The 25,301-nt window shown below is 40.5% G+C and overlaps 1 protein-coding gene across 1 annotated transcript in view; it reads right to left on the bottom strand.

Annotated features, from left to right (window-relative positions):
* The window catches only part of AKAP6 (A-kinase anchoring protein 6), a 165,619-nt gene that overhangs the window by 19,106 nt on the left and 121,212 nt on the right, over positions 1 to 25,301 (bottom strand). The window contains exons 10-11 of the mRNA XM_075192675.1: positions 6,113 to 6,259; positions 558 to 773 (exon numbers count right to left, since the gene is read on the bottom strand). Of these exons, the coding sequence (XP_075048776.1) occupies positions 558 to 773; positions 6,113 to 6,259 (363 nt within the window). The remainder of the gene's footprint in view (positions 1 to 557; positions 774 to 6,112; positions 6,260 to 25,301) is intronic.

The following is a 25,301-nucleotide window of genomic DNA, read 5'->3' as shown; positions in this document are numbered from 1 at the left end:
TCTGCTCCGCATGCGCAGGGAGTGATCTTGTGATCCCTCCCTGTCACAGCCTCAAGTTCTCCGGTCGGCACATGCGCAGTAGCATGAAGAGGAGAAAATACACCGAAGAGGAGGAGATCCGGAGCCAGCGCGACGGAAGAGGCAGTGGTGAGTATGGGTTTTTTTTATCACAGAAACAGCAGTTTTTCGGAACTGCTGTTTCTGTGATCCATTTTTCATAAATTTGAGAAATACATCAATCCTTATCCATGCGATAAGGATTGATAAGTATTTCTCGTTTTGCCCGATACATGATAAATGTGCCCCTTAGGGTGCTCATCGGTAAAAAAGCAAATACAGCTACGGCAATGTTAACGACTTGAAACATACATCTGGGGTTCAAGAGGATAAACAGTTGCATTTGGATATAGAAGATACTGGTCTTGACATTTGTTTTGATGTCAAAAGTAGGTAAAGGTACGGTGGAGTTTTATAGTTGCAAACAGCAAGAAGTGAAGACAAACAAATCAGTTCTACAAGGTATAGAGAACGGATGAGAAACCAGTAATCACTGGTACCTGGAATTGGTGCTGCTCTCTCTGGAGTCTTTCCTTTACGCCATCATTCTCCTCCTTACCCACCCTCAAGCTGGAGTTATACAGTGCCAGCTCAGTATCTCTCAGCCAAGATTTGAGCTCCTTTACTCTCTGATCCAGCTGCTGCACTAGACTCCCACTTCCGGGAGAGAGCACGGCACGTGGTGCTGAGCATGAGAGTGCTTCAGATAGAGACATCTGTGGAAGAGAATAACAGATAGTGAGGCAGTATTAGCATCATGCAAAAGACGATAATCTATAAAAGTGAAGGAATCCGAAAATATCCTTTAAAATGTCTTTGATAAAACACCTATTCAGTGTATAACATATTCTATTAACAATTCTTTATTTAGGGTTTAAAAATCTATTGTTTTTACATTTTTTTCCTTATTAAAAATCATTACAGTTCTCCTCTTTTATAAACTACTCCTCTAAAACTAAACTAAGCATCATTAAAACAGTTGAGGCAAGTAAAGTGAAACACATAAAATGTGAGTGGGAGAGAAATTAAAGTTGACGTGTCACCTCCACATAAAATTCTATCATTATCTGTAAAACAACACAAAGATTTGTCTGGATTAAATACAAGAAGAAACAGTGTAGCAGAGGCCATCTTTCTGGGGCCAGCATTCCTAGAACCTTATTGGTCCCCCCAGTGCACTTTAAAAGGAGTATAAAGGAAGCAAAAAATTGCTTTTCCAGTGAGAAGTGAGAATTATAAATATCAGCTATCAATGTGAAATAAAAAGCTGGAAACATGACAATACAGTTCTAGTTCAAAATGATTATCAGTGTGGGCATTGAGTGGACTAATTTAGGACTACCTTTATAGGTCCTCAAAGAGTTATAGAAAGCAAGCAAAGTACATAAACATATTCTAGGTTGTATAATAACGTGAATAGATTTCCAGGTGTCCAAGAGTTATCAGCCCAATGACACAATTAAGGTGTAAGTGTAAATGCGCATGAATTAGGAGTCAAAATAAAGGCAGCTTGGGGAAATCTGGGAGTGATTTGGAAAATCCAGGGTGGTAACTTACTGTTCCCTGTATTTCCAATTGAGAATCACTAGTAAGAATAGTAAATTAATGGTCTAAAACTATTAATAATTATAATAATAATAATAATAATAGTAAAACACGCAAAGTTGTTCATCAAAAGAGGAAGTATGATGTTGTGGATGGTACTATTAATAGATCAATGTATGCATTACAGCAAATATCTGTATGAATACTCTGTCATCTACGTGAGAAAAAACATTTACATACACATGGGGTCCCAGAACAAATGTCACACTGACACTTGGGGTCCCAGAACAAACGCACACGGACACAATGGCACACCGACACTTGGGGTCCCAGAACAGTGGCACACTGACATTTGGGGTCTCAGAACAATGACACACTGACATTTGGGTTCCCAGAACAATGGCACACAGACACTTGGGGTCCCAGAACAATGGCACACTGACATTTGGGTTCCCAGAACAATGGCACACAGACACTTGGGGTCCCAGAACAATGGCACACTGACATTTGGGGTCTCAGAACAATGACACACTGATACTTGGGGTCCCAGAACAATGGCACACAGACACTTGGGGTCCCAGAACAATGGCACACTGACATTTGGGGTCACAGAAAAATGACACATTGACACTTCGGGTCCCAAAACAATGACACACAGACACATGGGGTCCCAGAACAATGGAACACAGACACTTGGGGTCCCACAACAATGGAACACAGACACTTGGGGTCCCAGAACAATGGCACGCTGACACTTGGGGTCATAGAACAATGGCACACTGACACTTGGGGTGCCAGAACAATGGAACACAGACACTTGGGGCCCCAGAACAATGGCACGCTGACACTTGGGGTCATAGAACAATGGCACACTGACACTTGAGTCCCAGAACAATGGCACGCTGCAACTAGGTGTCCCAGAAAAATCGCATGCTGACACTTGGGGTGCCAGAGCAACGGAACATAGGCATTTGAGGTCCCAGAACAATGGAACACAGACACTTGGGATCCCAGAACAATGACACACTGACACTTGGGGTCCCAGAACAATGGCACACTGACATTTGGGGTCAAAGAAAAATGACACATTGACACTTCGGGTCCCAAAACAATGACACACAGACACTTGGGGTCACAGAGCAAAGGCACACTGACATTTGGGGTCTCAGAAAAATGACACATTGACACATGGGGTCCCAGAACAATGGAACACAGACACTTGGGGTCCCACAACAATGGAACACAGACACTTGGGGTCCCAGAACAATGGCACGCTGACACTTGGGGTCATAGAACAATGGCACGCTGACACTTGGGTGCTAGAACAATGGAATACAGACACTTGGAGTCCCAGAACAATGGCACGCTGCAACTTGGGGTCACAGAACAATGGCATGCTGACACTTGGGGTGCCAGAACAATGGAACACAAACACTTGGGGTCCCAGAACAATGGAACAGAGACACTTAGTGGTCCCAGAACAATGGAACACAGACACTTGGGGTCCCAGAACAATGGCACGCTGACACTAGGTGTCCCAGAACAATCGCATGCTGACACTTGGGGTGCCAGAGCAACGGAACACAGGCATTTGAGGTCCCAGAACAATGGAACACAGACACTTGGGATCCCAGAACAATGGCACACTGACATTTGGGGTCACAGAAAAATGGAACACAGACACTTCGGGTCCCAAAACAATGACACACAGACACTTGGGGTCACAGAGCAAAGGCACACAGACACATGGGGTCCCAGAACAATGGAACACAGACACTTGGGGTCCCACAACAATGGAACACAGACACTTGGGGTCCCAGAACAATGGCACGCTGACACTTGGGGTCATAGAACAATGGCACGCTGACACTTGGGTGCTAGAACAATGGAACACAGACACTTGGAGTCCCAGAACAATGGCACGCTGCAACTTGGGGTCACAGAACAATGGCATGCTGACACTTGGGGTGCCAGAACAATGGAACACAAACACTTGGGGTCCCAGAACAATGGAACAGAGACACTTGGGTTCCCAGAACAATGGAACACAGACAACTGGGGTCCCAGAACAATGGCACACTGACACTAGGGGTCCCAGAACAATTGCATGCTGACACTTGGGGTGCCAGAGCAATGGAACACAGACATTTGGGGTCCCAGAATGATGGAACACAGACACTTGGGATCCCAGGACAATGACACACTGACACTTGGGGTCCCAGAACAATGACACACTGACACTTGGGGTCCCAGAACAATGGCAAACAAACACTTGGTGTCCCAGAACAATGACACATTGGGTCACAGAATAAACACACAATGACACACTGACACTTGGGGTCCCAGAACAATGACACACTGACACTTGGGATCCCAGAAAAATGAAACATTGACACTTGGGGTCCCAGAACAATAGAACACAGACACTTGGGGTCCCATAACAATGGTACGCTAACACTTGGGGTCCCAGAACAATGGCACGCTGACACTTGGGTCCCAGAACAATGGCACATTGACACATGGGGTCCCAGAATAAACACACAATGACACATTGGCACACTGACACTTGGGGTCCCAGAAAAATGACACGTTGACACTTGGGGTCACAGAACACTGGCACATTGACACTTGAGGTCCCTGAACAATGGCACACAGACACTTGAGGTCACTGAACAATGGCACACTGACACTTGGGGTCCCAGAACAATGGCACACTAACACTTTAGGCCAAAAATGAGCTCAATATGACTGCTGTAAACAAGTCCCATAAATCCCTTACATCCTTACCATAATAGAGAAAATTGTAATGATTATAAAGGTTACTAGCAGTATTTCTCTTTTATTTCCAGCTAATGTTGGATAGCGGCATATATTTCTTTTATCTTCCCTTCCCATCATATGTCCTTAATAATATTAACTCTTCACTATAGATCCCATTAATATTTTATCTACATTATCATCATTCCCTAGATTATTGTATAAATTCATCTTATAATAGTCTATAATCAATATAGCAATAAACATTGCAAATAGGGTTTTCTTTAAAAGAAAACTTTTTCAGTGAATGCAGACATGTAAACTAATCAACTAAGCAACTTTTTGAAAATATCTATTTTTAGTCAAGGTAATACAAAATGTAGTCACAAACGAAATGAACGGTTGATTTCCAAACAGCAGCACCTACAAGTCATTGCCAGGGAGATTTGTAGCCCACAAGTTCATCTCCCCAGTTTCAAAGTTACTTAAATGATCTTTATTAAAAAAAAAAAAAAAGCACAAAACATTTAAGTAATGTTGCAACCTAAATTGCATGTACTGTACCTTGTCTATTATTGGCCTGCCTGCATACTAGTTACATAACTGGGAAGCAACTATTAAAATAGCAATTAGCTAAAGTGACCCTTGTGACCCTAAACATTCTGTTGCCTGAGGACAAGGTGATCAAAGTTATCAATATATCTCATAGGGTAGCAGGAAATAGCCTAGCACAGGTACTAATCTTCTGATGCCAAGAGACAAGGGTTACTTAACTGTCCTTGCTTATTGCTGCATTTCATACTGTGAAACATTAATGGGTTACAGAAAGGAACTTCACACACTGGATTGTCCCAAATTTGATTGGGTCAAATGTATTTTGTCTGTTAGATCACATGAATGGCACAGGGCCGGATTAAGGGAATGGAGGCCCCTGGGCTAAGGGGCCCTCCATTCCCCGCGAGGCCCCCAATGTGAGCCGTCCGCCGCCCCCCACCCCCCACCCCCCGCGAGGACCCCCCCAAGCACTTACCTGTCAGTGAAGTCCTCCGTCCCGGCGCGCTGTAAGCTCCTTACTGAGGAGATCTCGCGAGAGTTCATGAACTCTCGCGAGATATCCTCAGTAAGCAGACTACAGCGCGCCGGGACGGAGGACTGCACTGACAGTACTCAGCAGCATCGATCGGGCCGGGGGCGCCCCCGCCCCCGACCGATCAATAATGCTGCTGAGGAGTTTGAAGGGCCCCCTGGATGCCCGAGGCCCCTGGGCTATAGCCCAGTTAGACCTCGGGTTAATCCGGCCCTGGAATGACAACAAGATCAGCTAGCTAGTCTTGAACTTAATAGCATAAACATACTAGGGCTCATTTGGAGATAGGAGAAAAGCAAAAAAAGAGAACAGCAAATTTGCCACTTTGCAAAACAATGTTGCACTGCAGGGGTGGGGTGCAAATTTAAAGTTGTTTAACTCAACTCTAAACTGCAGTGTAAAAATAAAGCTGTCCAGTATTTGTGAAATACATGCACAAGCAGCCAGTATTTTCCCTGCATGCAAACAAATAAAATAAAAATAAATTTGCTTGCATTGCAACATGGTTTGTTCAAGAGCAAAGCTGCACTTTTTTATATGCTCCTACCACTAAATGAGGCCCAAGATTTTTAGCATATGTGCATCATGATATAGACCTGAATATCTACATCAAACCACCATTAAATAAGCAGTTAAGCGTATTTAATTTAAAGCATATGAACGCACCTTCAACATCTCCCATTTCTCCCGAATCAACTCTTCCTTGTCCAGGATGCTAGCAGGCAATGCAGCACCGTCCTTTCTCAGGGTTGTAAGTTGACATAGTAAAGAATGCACCCTGTCCTCTCGCAGTGACATCTCCACGCTGCATCTCTGTAACATAAAAGGACAAATCCATCTGAAACCAGATTTAAAGTTTCAAGTCGGTGCATTATAATAAGTCATGAATTGTGCAACAGTGAAAGATGTATGATGCACAATAACTGGCAGCTATGCACAAGCTTCTAATGATGGCTTAGGATTGTAATTAGGTGTTTCTCTTACCAGAACCACTACCCCTTTACTGTTTGTATTAGTAAATTGCAGAATAATAGCAGTAGAGGTTTAAAGTTACAACTAATCCTTGGCTGTGCTCAAGAAATAGCATCCCAAGCCACATCTTTCTCCATCCCTCACTACCCAGTGAAAAGTGTTACTCTAAAGAGCAAAGGTTCAATGTGAACTTAGTCCATCTCCTCCACAAAGTGTTCCCAGTGCCAATTTGCATCTACCTGTGATGCTACATTACACCAAGCACTGGATGTGTGCTGCATGTTCTGCGCACAGCAGCTGTGTTCTGTCACTATAGAGGGAGGAATGAAGGACCTCTGATGGAGGAGAGGAGAGGTTAGTTTATGTAGAGACAATTTGTATTGGATATTGATCATCAGAATTTGGGTATGTATTATATACTGGCCATTAGAATAGATGCGCTGTATACTGGTAATCAAAATGGGACCTTTTAAAGCAGTCACCAGAATGTAGGCTCTGTGCATTATATAATGGGCATGAGAATGGGGCTCTGTCTACTGGCCGTTATATGGGACTCTGTGTTTTGCATATTGGCCATCATAATGGGACTCTGTGAATTGTATAATGGTCATTTGTATGGGTCTCTGTGCAAGGTAGACTGGTATCCAGAATGTGGCTAAGTGCATTTTATATTGGCAATCAAAATAGGGCTCTGTATTGTATACTGGTCAGATGGGGCCTGTGAGTTATTAAACAGAACTTGTGAAATTCTATTTTTAACAAAATGTTTGTGCAGTGTATAATGTGTGCTTCTTAGAGTGCCTCAATGATAAATCATTTTTAGTATGCCCAAGTAAGAAGAGGTTAAGAATCATGACCTCCTCTATTTATCCCATTAAAGATACAGGTAGTGGACAAAAATGGAAACACCTGCATAAATGGACACAAAGCATATTGAAAACGAGCTTCCACACAGGTGTGGCTAATGCGTCAGTTATGAAAAATAACATCCCAGCATGGTCAGTGTCATGTCTAAAAACTCAAGACTGTCCTGGTGTGCTATAATCATGATTGTTATGACAGCAGGAGGAGATGGGTGATTGTTGGGGTGTAGTGGCAGGAGCTGCAGTGACCAAGACAGTATCGAAGGGGATGTCAGCATGGAACTCAGAGGGAAAAACATCATCACGAACGCCACTCATCACATCTGACAATGCATGTTTGCGAGTTGAGATGTGCAAAGAGCACAGGCAATAAACTACCAAGCAATGGAGGAAGGTGAAATGGTCAGATGATTCGTCCTTCACCATGTTCTCAACAAACATACTAGTGCATGTGTGGCGCCAACCTAAAGAACTCTACAGCCCTGAGTGCTTGTTGCCAACAGTAAAGGGTTCTGGTATGTTGTGTGGTGCATCTTCCTGCATGCAGTCATTCCCTTGGACAGCAAGGTCAATGTTAAACGCTACTTAATGGTATTGAGTAATCACCTTTACTCCATCTTACAGCATATCTCTCCTGATGAAAGGAGTGTCCTCCAGAGACGTGTCACCCGATGGTTTGATGAGTGTGATGCTGGTATATTCTTTAATGACACCTGAGACAGCATTTCCCACCACCATCAGATGTCAGTTGAGTGACTTTCTTGTGAAAGAATCAGCTCGATGCCTCCTGAATAACTTGGTAGACTCAATATCACAGAACATATTGACCATGATGGCTCAATTAAGTTATTTTATATCAGTTTTTAAATTGTTTGACCATTTCCTACAAATACGGATAAAGTTTCCATTACAGATGATACTTAAAAGGCACATAGTGCCCAATATGGATTTATGTTATACTTAGTTTGCACAAGGGAAGAAAAAGAGTGCAAATTCCGTTGCCAACTAAGGGAACAGAATGTTTAGACCCACCCCTGCTCTTCTCTCTGTTTTGCTCGCTTATGCCAGTGGTCAGTGGAATTCTCATGAGGGGGCAGAAGGAGACCGATTCAGTAGGCATTCTAGTGGCTTAAACAGAAAGATGGTCCCTTCCATTTTTCGGAAAAGGAATGAAAAGGCACTCAGTCATCAAGACCACTGTTTCTCAAACCCAGTCCTCAGGACCCCTAACAGTGCATCTTTTCCAGGTGACAAGGGAAATAATTATACCACCTGTGGATCTATTACACTGTGTCAGTCAGTAATGAATACACCTTTGCTAAAGCAAGGTGATATGGAAAACATGCACTGTTAGGGGTCCTGGGGACAAGGTTTAAGAAACACTGTGCTAGACAATTCCTTAACTTCTGTTTTAAAGGCAATTATGTAGATTTTTGTGGGATGACATACCAACAGTAAAAGTGGAAGGAAACCAAGAAATCACTGCCTTTCTACAGTATCCTAAACATGGTCTTCCCTTCTTGTGCTTTACCAAATGTATACATCTTACTTGTATTATACTCCTGCCAGTAGCTGTTTTCTTCCAGTTTCCAGAACATAAGGGTCTGCCCCCTTAGTGTTGCTTTATATCTCTCTCAATATTTGTTATACTTTTTATTCATCCTTTTGTAAAATCGTTGTACTCACTGCTGGCACTGTGTAGATACAAATATGCCAACATACAACATAAAAGCAGTCCCCTGTGGAGGGGTACAGTGCCAGAATATGGCATACCAGAATAAATCATATCTGCTGTAAACAGAGCTAAGTGCACTCTATGTACTGCACATGAGGACAAAATGCTCCTAAATTGTTCTAAAGCATTTTAATCTAGAATTCTGTTGCAGACATGCCTGTGTACAAAAGTGTACATGGAATGTTTGGCAGAGGGGTGGGTATGAATCCCTCATTCTTCTTTTGCCCCATCCGAAGAAAAAACATCCACACAATAACCTCAAAGGAGGGAGAAAAAGAAGTTCATCGTTGCTATAGAGACTCAATTTTGGAAAGGATAAGGCAGAGTATGGCAAGGGGGGTTGGTGCAGGGGAAGGGATGAGGGTTTTTTTTTTGCTAATCCCCCATCTTTAAAATTCCCACAGCCATTTCAAATTGTTGCAATCTATGTAAGGGACTTATCTAGTTTAGCAGGTGTTAAAATGTCCTGTAATAGAATTGAGGGGAATACCGCTTAATTACTAAAGCTGAAACATCATCACAGATTTAATTTTTTTTAACCCTTTCCCTGTCAAACGAAAACAAATGATTTTCTATTGCCAAAAACTTGAAAAAAAAAAAATCATAGCTTTGTGTTACCAAAAATGTATACCATATTCCCTTAACATATATACACAGAGGGCTGTGTGCCTGTATTTTAACTTTCTGAAAGAATTGTGCATTTTGAAAATGGAAATAACGGTCTGAAAGTGCTTTAATCTCTATTCAATGACTTGCAACTCTGTAACTCTGAAATAGTATTTGGTTATACACACAAGTGTATGTATGTCATAATGTATGTTATTGCTTATGTTTGGTAAGTTATTATGTCATCACTTTATGTTATAGAGTATTTAAAATATTCTTCCGTATTGAAATCCTGTCCATTATATGTGTTCTATAAATGTATGTGGAGATGTGGGGGAGGGGGTTCTCCTTTATGTGTTTCTAAATATGTACTGCAAGCGATATATATTCATGGACACGTCCACTAGTTGGACATTGTATTCAAATGTTCACTTTCACTGAAATGTGTACGTTTTATTTCAATGGTTTTTTACCTTTTGAAAAGTAACCTCTACCAGTAATGTCTTTGTAAAACAAGAAAAATAATCATTGCCCGGACAAATCTTGAGAACACAGCAATTCTTCTCAGCTCTGCGTGGCCAACAAATAGAATGAAAACACTTCAATGTAATTTCTCTACGCTTGTAGAACTTCTCTCTACAGGATCATTCTCACCACCCAGAGCATCATTCTCGCTCTTCCCATACCCCAGGAAACAGGTGCAGAAGCTGAGAAATAAAAGCATATCTTAGAAATGATGCCATTATTTCCCTTTGCATCCAACTGGTAGCTCTCAGATGTTATAACACAGTCCACAAGAGAAAACAATCTTACAAGTTTTAAAACTCTGCAGCTTATTTATACAAATCCACATACATAAGGTGCTTTGTCTTGTAGCATCATATTCATGCTGGACAATAATTTGGCATATACAACTACTTCATTAAACGTTTCGAGGACCAAGTTTAAAAACTGAACCTGTCAACTGACAGGTATTGGAATTATACAGAAGTATTTAGCAAATGACATCCCCAGCCTTATAGACTGTCATGAAACAAAAAAGGCTATCCATGCTATTACATAACAAGCAATAGCGGTAAAGATTATCACAGGACAATCTATGTTATCACAGAGCAACAGAGAGTGGCGTGGTAGCTCAAAGGGCTGCAGACCCAGGTAGAGTAGACTTTAGTTCACAGTCTACATGGGGCCACCAGTCATGGTGTTATAACCCATTCATGTCATGCTCTCTAATTATTTATGAGTCACGTGAACTGATTAATTCAATAAATACCACTCCATCTGTAGCTCAACTGTTATCCTACAACTGAATAAAACTTCATGGGGTAGAGTATTAGTCAAAAGCACAGAAAATCTCAAGCATATATAGTGACGAAGACCAGTATAAAGTAGGAGCATCACATTGACTAAGCCTCCAAAAACAGAGGCCAGCCCGGTAAATACTGATCTCCATGAAACCCAGATCTATATGCATATCCCAAATACAGGATGATGTATACATGGCAGCACGGTGGCTTAGTGGTTAGCATTTCTGCCTCACAGCACTGGGGTCATGAGTTTGATTCCCGACCATGGCCTGATCTGTGTGGAGTCTGTATGTTCTCCCTTTGTTTGCATGGGTTTCCTCCGGGTGCTCCGGTTCCCTCCCACACTCCAAAAACATTATGGTAGGTTAATTGGCTGCAATCAGATTGACTTTAGTGTCTGTATATTAGGGAATTTAGACTGTAAGCTCCAATTGGGCAGGAACTGATGTAAGTGAGTCTCTCTGTACAGTGCTGCGGAATTAGTGGCGCTATATAAATAACTGATGATGAGGACAATAAAACGTTTATATAATTGTGAGATCTATTCAATAAAATTGTCCCTATATGAAATCACATAAGTAATTTGAAGTTATCTTGCTTTTGTTGTACAACTCACATTATCCAAAGACATTCAATAGATCCATACATGAACAAGGAAACTAGTATGTTTTGTTTAGGCAATTTCCCCAACCATATGGGTCCCTATAGCATGGAAGGGAAGCATATCAAATATATGAGTCACATAAAAACCATTTTGAACTCCCCAAATTTCTTTTTTCCTGTATTACGAACGGCAACATGGGTGCATTATGGTGTCCATTATGTGCAAAGAAAATGTAAGGCAGACAACCATGCTTGCTGCATAAGAGTGCTCCATACCAGCCTTGCCAACATAGTTATCCAGTTCTCCCCATACTACCTTGAGAGTCACCATCTTGTAAACCTTTACACAAATGAAAACTGCTGTTTCATTTTGCCCTATCTCTTCCTGCCTACAGTCTTCATCATTGTTGGGAAATTTAAAATGAACCCCCGATCCAGAGAATCTGCCAGCAAAAAGTGAGAGAGGGGACTTTTCCTCCCCCATGGAATTTCAATACAGAGCCCTTGCTTTCAATGGCAGGAGGGTTGAAGAAGAGAAACATTACATAAAGCTAAGCGCAGGGAAGAGGAGAGGGCGGGGGAGACAGTCAGAGACAGAGGGAGTCCAATACTACTAAGAGTGACTGCTGAAGGAATTAAGACATTCATTCATTATCAGTTATTTTTCATGGGGTATTGGAGCTGAGAAAAGCCACAGAGACCCCTTACCCTACCCTTCATTGTAATCCTTTTGGAAAAAAAAAGGAAGCTAAGCACTTAACCTCTTCTCTGCCTGAGGAACCTGTGAAACAGGGTGCTGCTATACTGTTTAGTAGAAAATGGGTTAATAGAGGTTCAGGGCTGTCCACTAAAGTGTCCTTATTTTATTTATCTTCTTGCCACAAATGTTACACATTCATCTTTTTTACATTTTATCTACCACTTTTTCCTTTTTTTTTTTTTATAGCTGTTATTTTATTGTTAAATAGGCAACTAGCAAAATAATTACATTGTGCTTATTTTATTATTACTTTTATATTCAGACTTCACATCAGTTTCAGAAATAAAACTGTACCCATGATGTAATCTGAAGTCTGATTCAGCTTCTAAAATATAGCTGGAAATTCTGTTTCCTCTGTTCATTTATAATTCACTTCAGGTGCATATATCTCCCTAACACTATAATAGTAATTCACCAAATTCAGGAATAATCAGAAATAATAATAATAAAAAACTTGGAAAGTGCCTGGTCCCAAGAGCTAGCAAACTATGCATCTGAGTGTTTCCGTTTTCTTTCACAGAGGCTGCTTTCTTCATTCAAAGTCGGAGGGCCAAACATATTCATGGCAGGATAGGCGGCTGTATCCCTCTGGCACATAATGGTGGTTGGTGATGGCGTTTGCAATGTTCCCTCCGTGGTGGGTTCTCTTAAAGCCCATGTCTAATTCTATTCAAAAGGCAACAAAGGGCCTTTATGTCTCTGAATCTCCGCACCACAGCTCATCTGCGCACACGCACACACACACACACACACACACTGCAAAGAAATCTGCGCAGGATAATGCCAGCAGCAAATCTTGTATTTTATATACAGGCTGATTGCCTTAAAAGGGAAAATACCCCCTGACCGTAATAATCTTACCCCTCTCTGTCAGCAACTATGAACATTTCCCTACACCACTTTCTAGTTTTGCTCTCCTATCCATCACCTCCTCTGGTCTAACTTTCTTGCGACTTTTACCTAATGCCTTTGAGTTGCTGCTTCCCAGTTATACTTCACTTGCTCCCCTTGTAGAGGGGAGGGGGCATAGTTGCTTTAGATGCTCTCCTCTTTCCAGAGAAAGGAGCAGCCACATCCGGCTGGTAGCTATGATTAGGATGTAATACTCTCTCCCCAGGGCTCTGATGAATTAATTGATGTTTAAATGATGGAAAGATATTGGCCTGGGATAACACAAGCAGGTCTGCAGGAGCGCTAAGGGAGAGCTGCATTACTAGGCTTCTACGGCTGACTATTCTAAGGCCTTTCTGCAGCATGACAAGTGAGGAAATTGTAATTGCATTACTTCTTGAAGTGGAACTAAACCCCAAAACAATGAAAAAAGTATAGAGGCATCTATTATTACACGTGGATAATGTTTATTTTATACTGAGAGTGATTTATTATCATAGGTGCAGTATCCCACAGCTCTGATTAGTCTACTGAACGGTTAGAATACTGAAAAGAAATACCTGATTGGTTGCTATGGACTGCTGCACATTTGCTTGTGTTCTAAAACCCCCCAGTGAATTATATCCGAACTATAACCTCCGCTTTTGCTGACTGGGGTCTGCCATGATGTAGGGTCCGGAAGAAGGAGATACTCTTTCAAATATGGAGGGAAATTCAAATTCGACAGTGACGGAAATGCTCTGCTCTGCTGTAGGTTGAGTGTAAGTAAGAATGTAAGTAAATAAAGGAATTTTAAAACAGGGTAGTTTATATGTTGTTCCAAGTCTGTGACTAGTGATGTGAGGCAGATTTTCCCAGTAGCGTGCAGTGAGCAACTTCTAAATAAACAGTGTACTGTTCATCCTCCACCAACATATCAAAATATATTTGCCCTAACAAATGGATACATTGCAGGCACTTCATCAATGCTGAAATTAAATATAAAACATGTATACATAGGAAGTGTAAAACCAATCTGATGGGTAATTTTACTAATTAAAAAGACACTAGTCATACAGAAAATAAGAGCTTCTAGCCAGATGTGACTTGTGTGGACTGTTCGGATTCTTATGCTCCCCAGAGTGATATTGTGCAGACAATTGATCTTCAGATGCTTGTCTGTTTTACCTTGTATACAATGTAAATACGCAGACAGAACCGTTTTATTGGCTGTCTGATCAGGACAATGAATGATGTGGGAGAGCGAGGTAATGAAGGGTTCTAAATCAATGCCTTGGCCGGTGGTTGAGCAGATGAGAGAAGTGCAAGATATCTGCACTCTTTCTAATATTTATGTATAGATAGTCTGAATCCTTACAGTTCCATCATACTACATGCTTCAAGCATGTCCTTCAGCAGGTTTCATTTCAATACATCTCCTTATGTAAGTATATCTTGCTTTTCCAGATTATGCAGTTAAACAGAATGTATTTTACTGTTAAAGGTTCATTAGATCCACAATACAAGTTTTCTTTATATAAAAGAGCTACAGTACTAGCAACATTCACAATTATAGGGTGTTCCTGACAAATTGTTCTTCCTTCTCTCAGCTTCCTTGGACCCACCTGGGAACTCCCAAAAGACAAATTTGGCATATTCTGAGCACAACCAAGTGTCAGATTACTTCCTATAGCCCCCCTCTTTATCCTCTATTATTAATAGAACCTGGGAAGTACATCACATGGAACATATTACAGGTGTCAGTCATGGCTCCAGTTAAATTCTCAAGCATGTGTGCTGCCTGGTCTGCATACCATGGGGCCAATCCTCCCCTTCAACATGGCTTGTATCCTAAATGCTAGGAAATCCAGAACAATGGGACAACTCCAATACCCCTACTACCCTTCTCTCCTCCCACACCCCCACTCACTCTCCCTCTGACAATGTGACAAGTCTTCTTTTCAATTCCAAGACACCCAGCCCAAAACCTTCAGGTGCACACTCTATGGATGACACTTATTATTCATATCCGATTGAGAAATTATTGAGAAAAAAAAGCCTAATTAGTTTGTATTGACTTTGTATGCATGTGCTCTGTATTCCCCTCCCCTCTCTGTCTACTGTTTTCCTCTCTTTCATTTAGCATTGGAAACAAACACTGAATAAAAAAGTTTTCTCTAAAATATTCATATATATGTAAAAGTTTAAGGATAACGTCTGAACTGAAGATGTTACAGATAAATACTGTCGCCCACATAACAGTTTTTCTCAGTGTGGCTGGCCACATACATTACAATGTTCAGACTGAAACACAAAATCAGGATCTGGGTCTATTTTGGGCACACGTGGGTGGTTAAATAACACACGTTTGTCTCTTCGTTGGGAAGACCAAATAGATGGATCTGATGGGGATAAACTTGCCAACATTTTTGATCTCCCCGCAAAAAGGTGACCTAATACATTGGGGGAAGGGGATTGACATGAATCACTGGGAATTGCATCATTAAGCCTGCGCCCCCATCACTTCACTAGGGAGATGGGCAGAATGCGGGAGGCTGTTCTGCTCTCCAGGGAGTCCTTGAGAACTCCTAGAAATTCTGGAGTCTCCTATGGTTGGAGTCATATCAGTGTGGTTTGCCGATCACATAGAGTAGTCACTGTCTGGCTGCATCTTCAGTTGGAAATAATTGAATGTCAGTGGAGCCCGACACACGTGGCAATTTGGAGCCAACAGGACTGGACAAATTAGTAATATCTGTGGTCTAATTATTAATGGTCGAAAATTTCTATGGCCGCCCATTTTCGCCCCCGATAGGGCATTTCCCTATACATCAAGTGGCCACTGCCTGCTACAGTGGCGCTATCACCGCCAGTAACCACTGCTGGCATTAAGATTCCCCAGGTGGGGAAGTATATTTAACAAGGCTCACCGTGAAGCTGCAATTCGTATTCTGCTATCAACTTCTCAGGATGACGATAACAGAAGAAAATTAATGAAAAAATGCTTTATTCTTTGAAAAAAAATTTTTTTCAATGGACAATATTTTTAACACATATATTTGTTTTTAAGATATTTTTATATATTTTGTTACAAATATTATTATTCTTTTTAAACAACATGGAACTGTAGTCTGGGCTTTCAGCTACACTGTACATGCATGATCCGGCTGTCCAGATCACGTATGCACGTGTCCCCCTCACACTGACCCAGCTGGGGTCCAGTATTGCAAAGGCAGAATTTACAAATAAAGGCGATAGGTGATTTTCTATCTCCACAATAAGCGATGATAGAAAATGAGCATTATCGCCTGATATTAATAAAAAGACCCCAAAGTCTCTGTCATAGAGGGCCAGCGGGACAGGAGGGAGCTGCACTTACCAGTACACCGCATGAGCCCAGTTTCATCAGCACAGGTACTGCCCCCTTAGTCTCCAAGTCTCTGTCATAGAGGGCCAGCGGGACAGGAGGGAGCTGCACTTACCAGTGCACCGCATGAGCCCAGTTTCATCAGCACAGGTACTGCCCCCTTAGTCTCCAAGTCTCTGCTCTGAACAGAGCAGGGATCGGACTGGGCGCCTCTGTGCGGGAGGTGCCACATGAGCAGTGAATCCCATGCTGGCATTGATGTCACACATCCTGCAAGGAAGCCTCTCTCGCTATCGATGTCAAAATTCTAAAATTCAGCCAAAGTATGAAAATTTTACATGTGTACCTGAGAATGTTTTTTTTTACTGAATCAACTTGTATTTTACGTAGTCCTTCAAATCTATAAACCAAATACATTAAGAAATACTTGAATGAATAGCTTCCCTAGAGTAGATATCCCCAGCTCCCCCCCTCCTACAGTATTAGATGAAGACAATTTATTTAAGGTAAATGATGCCATGGGATGCTGTTCACACAGCAGCACACTCACATACAAACTGTCTGCCAGTGTGCAGCCGGTACAGCACAAAGCACAGCTCCGCTTGTAGTAAACGTTCTCCATCTGAATATGAGACTACCGTGTCCTCCTTCCTACTTTATTGCTATTCACTCCTCACTTATATTTCTTCCATTTGTCCTTTTCGTCTCATACTTTATTTTACTTAATGACTTCTGCATCTCTAACTTTAACATTATCTTTACCACAACCTCTGACAAGAAAACTCCCTCTCCTCCATCTCTGCCTTCCAAACACATGTTTCCTCCCCGCTCCTGGTGACTCCCTGTGCATGGTGTAACGCATCAAGAAGGGAAGAGGTGCTAAGCCATCCTTTAAAACTCTGAGCTGCTTAAGTCGGTTCTGGGCATATTGTTTGCTAATAAACTCATTAGCAGCCGAGCATATTATCCTCATTAATTAGGCAAGACAACGAAGCTGGGTGCTCTATTCTAACATAGCTATGAAAAGATTTACTCTACTGTCAAATCTTCAAAAGATTAACCCTGTCGCGCCAAACTATTCCGAAACTGAATACTGAATACTTAAAATTAAAGTGCAAACTGTTAGAAATCTCTCAGTATACACAGCAGCAAGATGTAAGGCTTTCTTTTACATTCCAAACTCAATATATTGCTAAATAATTTTAACTCTTAAGACAACCAAGAGCTGGTACCAAATATAATATGGGAGTAACCGAGTGCAGGCTTATTTCTTCTCTGGCTTTATTTCAAAATATTGCCTTATAAAGGGCCGGTGCTAGGGTCCATGGCGCCCTAGGCAAAATCGGCGCCATCTCCCCCCCCCCCCCGCAAAAATCGGCGCCCTCCTCCCCCCTCACCCCGCCTTTTCTTACCTTGTCTCACCACTGCCGCCTCTCTGCTCCGTCTCCTCCCCTCCACTCACTGACATTAGTGAGTGGAGGGGAGGAGACGGAGCAGAGAGGCGGCGGTGGTGAGCAATAGCCTCTTCCCCCCCTACCCATGCATCTGAATGCTGTGCGGCGGCCGTGACAGGTATGGTCAGCGGTCGCCGCACAGTTTTAAAATTAATTTCCAGTTCTGTGGCGCCCTCCAGGCGCCCTCCAGAGCCCGGCGCCCTAGGCAAGTGCCTAACCTTGCCTAATGGGAGCGCCGGGCCTGGCCTTATATTGTCTTGGCAGTTGTCTATCGTGACTATTTAATGCCTTTTGGGGTGTGGTTTACAAGCCCGCCATTGCTAGATGTAAGTCCATATACCTGGGAGGTGCGTGTATCTGATTTTAGCAGCATTTTTATGCAGTTTGAAGCATATAGGTCAGTGTAGGACCTGCATACATTGAGGTGCCCTTGACACCGGGATGCAAGCTTATATGTTTTGATCAAAATATGAACCAATAATGCAGTGTTAAGGATAAGCACTTACAACAACTGTTTTTGTGACTTGTAAAAATGATTTTATGCTCAGTTTATGGAGTATACAATTAAGAAGCTGTTGAGCTATACCTGAAAATATATATTTTCATAAATTTTATAGGAGGATTATCTACGCTTTTACCTTTCTTTGACTGTCAGAACAAACTTGTTTACACAGAAAATCATCTGTAAGTCACTAACTGCACACTGCCCTATTTAACTGAAAGCTGTCCCCTTTCCCGATTCACTCACTTGACTCAATTAATGTACTGTCCTGAAAGAATGTGAACTTTTTTTAAAAACTCTTTTACACTGACGGTAGGTGAGTACATAACAATACTTTGAGAGCATAAAACTTAAAAGTATACCTCATTGTGCTACCATGGTCATATTTTAAGTTTATATTGAAAATAAATCCATGCTATTGTGACAGGGTGGGGGTCTAGGTCACTTGTCAAAGTAAATAATAATCTAACAGAAACTGGACATGTGTAAGAAAAAATTAAAACAGAGCAATTTCTTAGACATGACCAAAGTTATTGAAACAATGACAGAATTTAAAAATAATTTCTGGTTCTAGATGACTAACCACACCCAACACATAAGTGACCAATTGTCTTGCTGTGTAATACATATCCTTCAAAGGTTTAAATGGCTATAGAAGAAAGTTAGCGATATCCTGGCTGATCTGTCGGGACCATTGGGCAGCCAGATCTCTAACAGTTTTGGTCGTACATGGACACAGGTGTACATGGACAAAGCATAAAAATTACAGATGATCAGCACTCTAAATAAGTGCTTCATTAGTGGTCATCATCCAACCACAACTGTCCATCCAGTGTGATATCTGATTGTTCCCCATCAGATGTAGATCAGGATTGGCAGTGTTTTTGACCCATACATATGGCAATTTTCAGTGTGTATGCACATCTTTATAATTAAAATGCTTCGATGTCCTTTAGCTTATAAATTCTTTACTGTTGTTAAAATGAAAAGTTTCTAAACCAGCTGACCTTGATGCTTTACATTATGAAGTTTCCCATAAGAATATCCTAAATTTTAAGAGAGGGATCAGCATTGCCTTGAATCTTTGGCTTATAACTATTAACAGGGCTGACAAGAGAAACTTTGGGCTTAGGTGTGTCCACTTCTTGGCCACCACCAAGCTGGGCACGTAGTCTAGGGAGAGTTATTATTGCCCAACTATTGGATCATTCAGTCACTTTCCCAAATATAGTCCAGCTCAGATGAGCCATGGTTTGGTTGATGGGCCCAGAACTGGGGTTTCTTCCATTCACACCCACCATAATCATCTCCATCACCAGGGCCCCTAAGGGAGGCCCAGGCCTGGGTACTTTGTAACTGGCACCCCCTCTCCCCTTTCCATAGCCCTAAATACTAGAACCACTAACATGGAGGTTCTAACAACTGTAAAATATAAAGACTAGTAGGACACACTCAATGGGCTTGTTGGTCAATTTCTATATTTTTGTGTTACACTAACAATATAAGGTCAGGGAAAAAACAAATATAATAGGGCTCTTGACTGAGTGAGTCTGATACATACATGTAGCTTAGATGTCCCTAACAAGAAATCCTTTATTAAAATAAATTGTTATGTAGTGCCCCTTTAACTGAGTGCTATTTTGTGGACAAGGGCCACATGTAATTGTCATCAATAGATTCTTGCAATACTTCAGGTTCTTATGAATGAACAAATGCACCCAAAATGTATTTTTCGTTCCTGCCAGAAGATCTATGTGGCTATCAAAACATAGGATTGTTTTTAGATAGACATTGCATTCACAGTGCTGCTGATGACCGGCCAGGATCTCAATCAGGAGAGGATGTCTGAGGTGACAAGGTGAGGACAATATTTTCCATAAAAATAGAGAACACTTTAGGTACTGTGGAAATTAATTAATGGCAGATAAAACCAGGTATGATTGGACCCAGACGCTGCCCACTCAGGGTGTCTGTGTTGGGGCATTTCCTGACAGCTCTCTAGCTCTACTCCTGATTGGGATTTCCAAGAGGAAATGGTTGACACTGGCACAGAATATATAAAGATTCACTCCTGCCCGGTTGACAGTAGAACCCGTACACCACCAATCTCTATGGGTTTCTGAGTTATATCCTTCACTTGGGGATAAGTACCAACTACAGGATGATTAACTCAGAACAATGAGCTATATGTCTTTCTTAGTGGTGTTCTGTAAATCAAGCATTGTGGTTGAGCACAAGCTGATTAATTCCTCAATGACCTGTGGAGGATCCATGCAGGTTACCTTATCCTTTATATTGTCATTCAACCCTTTACAGTATTGATAATGTTGTAAAGCAATGTTCTAGTTGGTATTGTCCACCTAGTGCAGAAAAATCTTGTGGTATATTTCAAGATAGATCAATACCATTTGCCTTATCACACAGTCCTGGTTTTCATAAGAACCACCGAGGAGAATGGCTACAGAGACTAGCAGCCAGCCTCTCATTAATGGTGCCATGGGATGGCAATGGTTTTCAGTTCTATTGCAGTTAGCAAATAAAATTCAATTGGCTGAGAAATCATGTTATTTGTGTAAAATCTTATGCCCAAATGTTTTCATGGGTATTCATAAAACACAATGAAAATAAAAGCTGAGTGCATTCAGGCACTCTCGCTACTAAGCCTGGGGATAATATAAGTAATGTCTCGCAGGACTGCATGGTATATACTAAAATTCATTTTTTTTTTTTCAGTTACTCCCTAGATAGAACCCTTAATGGAGACACTGTACAGGACAGTTGTGGGTAGCACTGCCTCCATGTTTACAAGGATGTATAATCTCACTCATCGACACCCAGACACACTTTTCTACCACCAACCTCCTCACAGGTGCCTCCTACAGGGTTAGCTCCACTGTAAGAGCCTGAATCTACAAAGAGCTGCAAGCTGGGATACGTTGAAAAAATACACTATCTTGAAATGTAAGAAGGAAAATGTGATGTATGAAAATAATTTCAACTGACAATAAGTAGAGCTTGATTATATTTAACTTTACACACCCTTAAAATTATACATGAATACTTACTTTTATTAAGAAAATAGTTATCTAGTCAATCTGTTCATATTTAGAACTTATATAAAAAAAGTAACATCTAACAAACCTCTGCACCTACTTGTACTATTTGGTAGTTGTGTTATTATTATTATTATTATTTTGAAATCAACTTAGTTGTTTCCCATATACTGATGCCTATGTATCTGTCAATGAAACACATTATAAAACTATAAATGCTTATATTTGACATGATACTTTTAACCCCCAGCATTGGATTGCAACCCGTTGTTCCCAGAGTTCTCTGTCTCCGAGATCTGGACACAATTGTCACAGCTCAATGTCTAACAGTGAAGGTGAACTATTGTAGCATCATTATTATATCTGGTTTTGCTGTAACACGTGATTGACACTTCAAAAATCATGGGGTGCTATGAAGCAGACTGCACTAAAACATTTAACCCTACACTCATCTACTGTTAAGCAACAGACTTGTTAATCTCATTAGAACAGATCCCTATGTAAGCCAATTTAATGCTGAGCACTTTTTCTATTTTGACCTTGACATGACCTCTGAGAAATATATGCAACAGTTATATGCAACAGTTAGTAGAAATTAGTCAAGTGAATGACACTGGTCAAATGGGCATCCTAAGCTTCTGTACTAGTACTTTCACAGGAAAATAGCAATAGGTGTAGAACCTAACCGAACTTCTCTGAAGCCTTAGGTGACAAATGACATAGCAGCTGTCTCATTCTTTAAACAAACAAATATTAGGTGTAATAGTTGTATTGTGCACTATACAAAAGAAAATATTGTCATATGTAATCATTATTGTGACTAACCGGAAAAGAAAACATTCTTGCTCCACTTGTACGTCACACTCTAGCAGACACTTGAAGTAAGCTGTAAGCCATTTTAGGGAAAAGGAAATTTTGATTATAAATGCACTATGTTTTGGTTTGTATTATATGTATGTTTTACTATATATATGTTAGACTGCATGTTTGTTATACTATATGTATGTGTGATATGTTTGTGTTACATGTATGTTATGGGTATTATGAAGAGTGTAAATTATCAATTTTTGTTTGAGGAATTCTAACAGTGGAATCTCACCATGAATACGCTGACAAGTTGAGAAGGAAATAACAAAGGGGTTGGCATATGTTAAGCTGAACGCAAATTGCGTTCTTGGCTTATAATGCGCTTTATTACATTTGAGCATGTGCACAAAGCACTAATTTCGGAATCAGTGCTTTGTGCGCTTGTCCGGAAGTAAATAAGTGTAATATATGCCAAGAGAGGGCTTCAAAAATGAGAGATTCTGAGTTTCTAGCATTAACATAGAAAGTGAGGAACAATCGAAATGAAAGTGTTATATAGCTATGAAAAGGAGTCTGGAATAAAAGACGTTACAGGAAAATAGAGTTTAGATTTGCAGTGGAGAAAGTTAACTACATAACAGGGATGTGAAGGAATGTTGATAGGTAGAAGGCAAAGGGTATTTTAGACTGAAAGATAAAAAGAATACAGCAAAATAAAAGACACAGTAAAACTGACCACACACAGTCTGATCCTGCCGCTCAAGCCAAAGGTCACATAACAGGATTATCGTTCAATTTGGCCACACACATGGGTGGTCAAATTGGATGTGAGCTAGCCGATTACTTGGATTACTTCTGTCTCCATTGCCGTCCATTAGTGCGTTCCTTAAATGACAGCACACAGAGGTCAACTTTCCACTGCATTTTCTGCGATAACTGATAATGATAATCTCATTTTCACCCAACACATAACGTGAAATCAGACCAGTTGCCATATAACGCAACATGTGCAGGCTCCTTACGTTTATAAAGTGAGGGACTGCAGATAGATGCAAAGTGAAAGAAATACTTGAATGAGAGAGAACATATTACTGAAAAAAATAGGTAAAGTTTAGAATCACCGTGAAAGAATGCTGACAGAGTGAGTGTGAGAGAATAGTGATAAAAATATAGAAAAAGAATGATAAATGCATAGTGAATAGACATTTAGAACGAGTGTTAATGTATGCTCACATATAGAAAAAGAAAGTATGTTTATTATGAGATTGTTTGAAAGAATATAGTTAGAAAGTGAACGAAACTTTAAGGTGGGTTTAAAGAATGGAGATAAACAGAAGAACATGAATTAAACATTATGATGAGTGTGAAAAATGCAAATAATATAAAGAAAAAGATCAAATGAATGTGAAAGAATACTGATAAATAGAACATGAAGGAAGGTTTAGAGTGAATGTGAAAGAATGCTGATAAATAGAAAGTGAAGGGAAGTTTAAAGTGAATGTGAAAGAATGCTGATAAATAGAAAGTGAAGGGAAGTTTAAAGTGAATGTGAAAGAATGCTGATAAATAGAAAGTGAAGGGAAGTTTAAAGTGAATGTGAAAGAATGCTGATAAATAGAAAGTGAAGGGAAGTTTAAAGTGAATGTGAAAGAATGCTGATGAATAGAACATTAAGGAAGGTTTAGAGTGAATGTGAAAGAATGCTGATAAATAGAAAGTGAAGGGAAGTTTAAAGTGAATGTGAAAGAATGTTGATAAATAGAAAGTGAAGGGAAGTTTAAAGTGAATGTGAAAGAATGCTGATAAATAGAACATTAAGGAAGGTTTAGAGTGAATGTGAAAGAATGCTGATAAATAGAAAGTGAAGGGAAGTTTAAAGTGAATGTGAAAGAATGCTGATAAATAGAACATAAAGGAAGGTTTAGAGTGAATGTGAAAGAATGCTGATAAATAGAAAGTGAAGGGAAGTTTAAAGTGAATGTGAAAGAATGCTGATAAATAGAAAGTGAAGGGAAGTTTAAAGTGAATGTGAAAGAATGTTGATAAATAGAAAGTGAAGTGAAGTTTAAAGTGAATGTGAAAGAATGCCGATAAATAGAAAGTGAAGAGAAGTTTAAAGTGAATGTGAAAGAATGCCGATAAATAGAAAGTGAAGGGAAGTTTAAAGTGAATGTGAAAGAATGCTGATAAATAGAAAGTGAAGGGAAGTTTAAAGTGAATGTGAAAGAATGCTGATAAATAGAAAGTGAAGGGAAGTTTAAAGTGAATGTGAAAGAATGCTGATAAATAGAAAGTGAAGGGAAGTTTAAAGTGAATGTGAAAGAATGCTGATAAATAGAAAGTGAATAGAAGTTTAAAGTGAATGTAAAAGAATGCTGATAAATAGAAAGTGAAGAGAAGTTTAAAGTGAATGTAAAAGAATGTTAGTAAAAACAAGGTGAACAGAGGTTTAGAGAGAATGAAACTGCTCATGAAAATGACACTTAGTGGTATATTTATCAGGGCTTTTGCATATTTAACAAAAGCCCCCAATCTGGTTAAGGTATGGAGAGGACTATTACCAAGGACTTGTACAGCTGCAGTCCTCATATTGCTATCTCCATCTCAGGATGGAGAAAGCGGGTGGTCATTCCAGGAAAAAAATGCTTTATAAGTAAAATAAGGCATTTTTCTTTCTTTTTCTTTCCTCACTAACCTGAAACTAGAAAACCAAGTCTGAGCTTCCAGAGGGACAGTGCACTGGCCTGGTGAGCGATAAGACTCCTCTCACGACTGCCAGTGAGCACTGCTCAGTTGACCCTTTGCCATTTTCTTGATAAGGTGTGCAGACACAGATTTTCTATCGCTGCCTATCTTCAATATAGCAGGGTCTTGATAAAGACCCCTTACACAGTAATATAATGCTGACAGACAGAAACTGATGGAAGTATAAGGTAAGTGTGAAAAATGCTAATAA

Source organism: Mixophyes fleayi, chromosome 12, assembly GCF_038048845.1.
Source record: "Mixophyes fleayi isolate aMixFle1 chromosome 12, aMixFle1.hap1, whole genome shotgun sequence".
NCBI lineage: Eukaryota > Metazoa > Chordata > Amphibia > Anura > Limnodynastidae > Mixophyes > Mixophyes fleayi.
The sequence above is the reverse complement of the archived record's forward strand: the minus strand, read 5'-3'. Positions and strand labels throughout refer to the sequence as shown.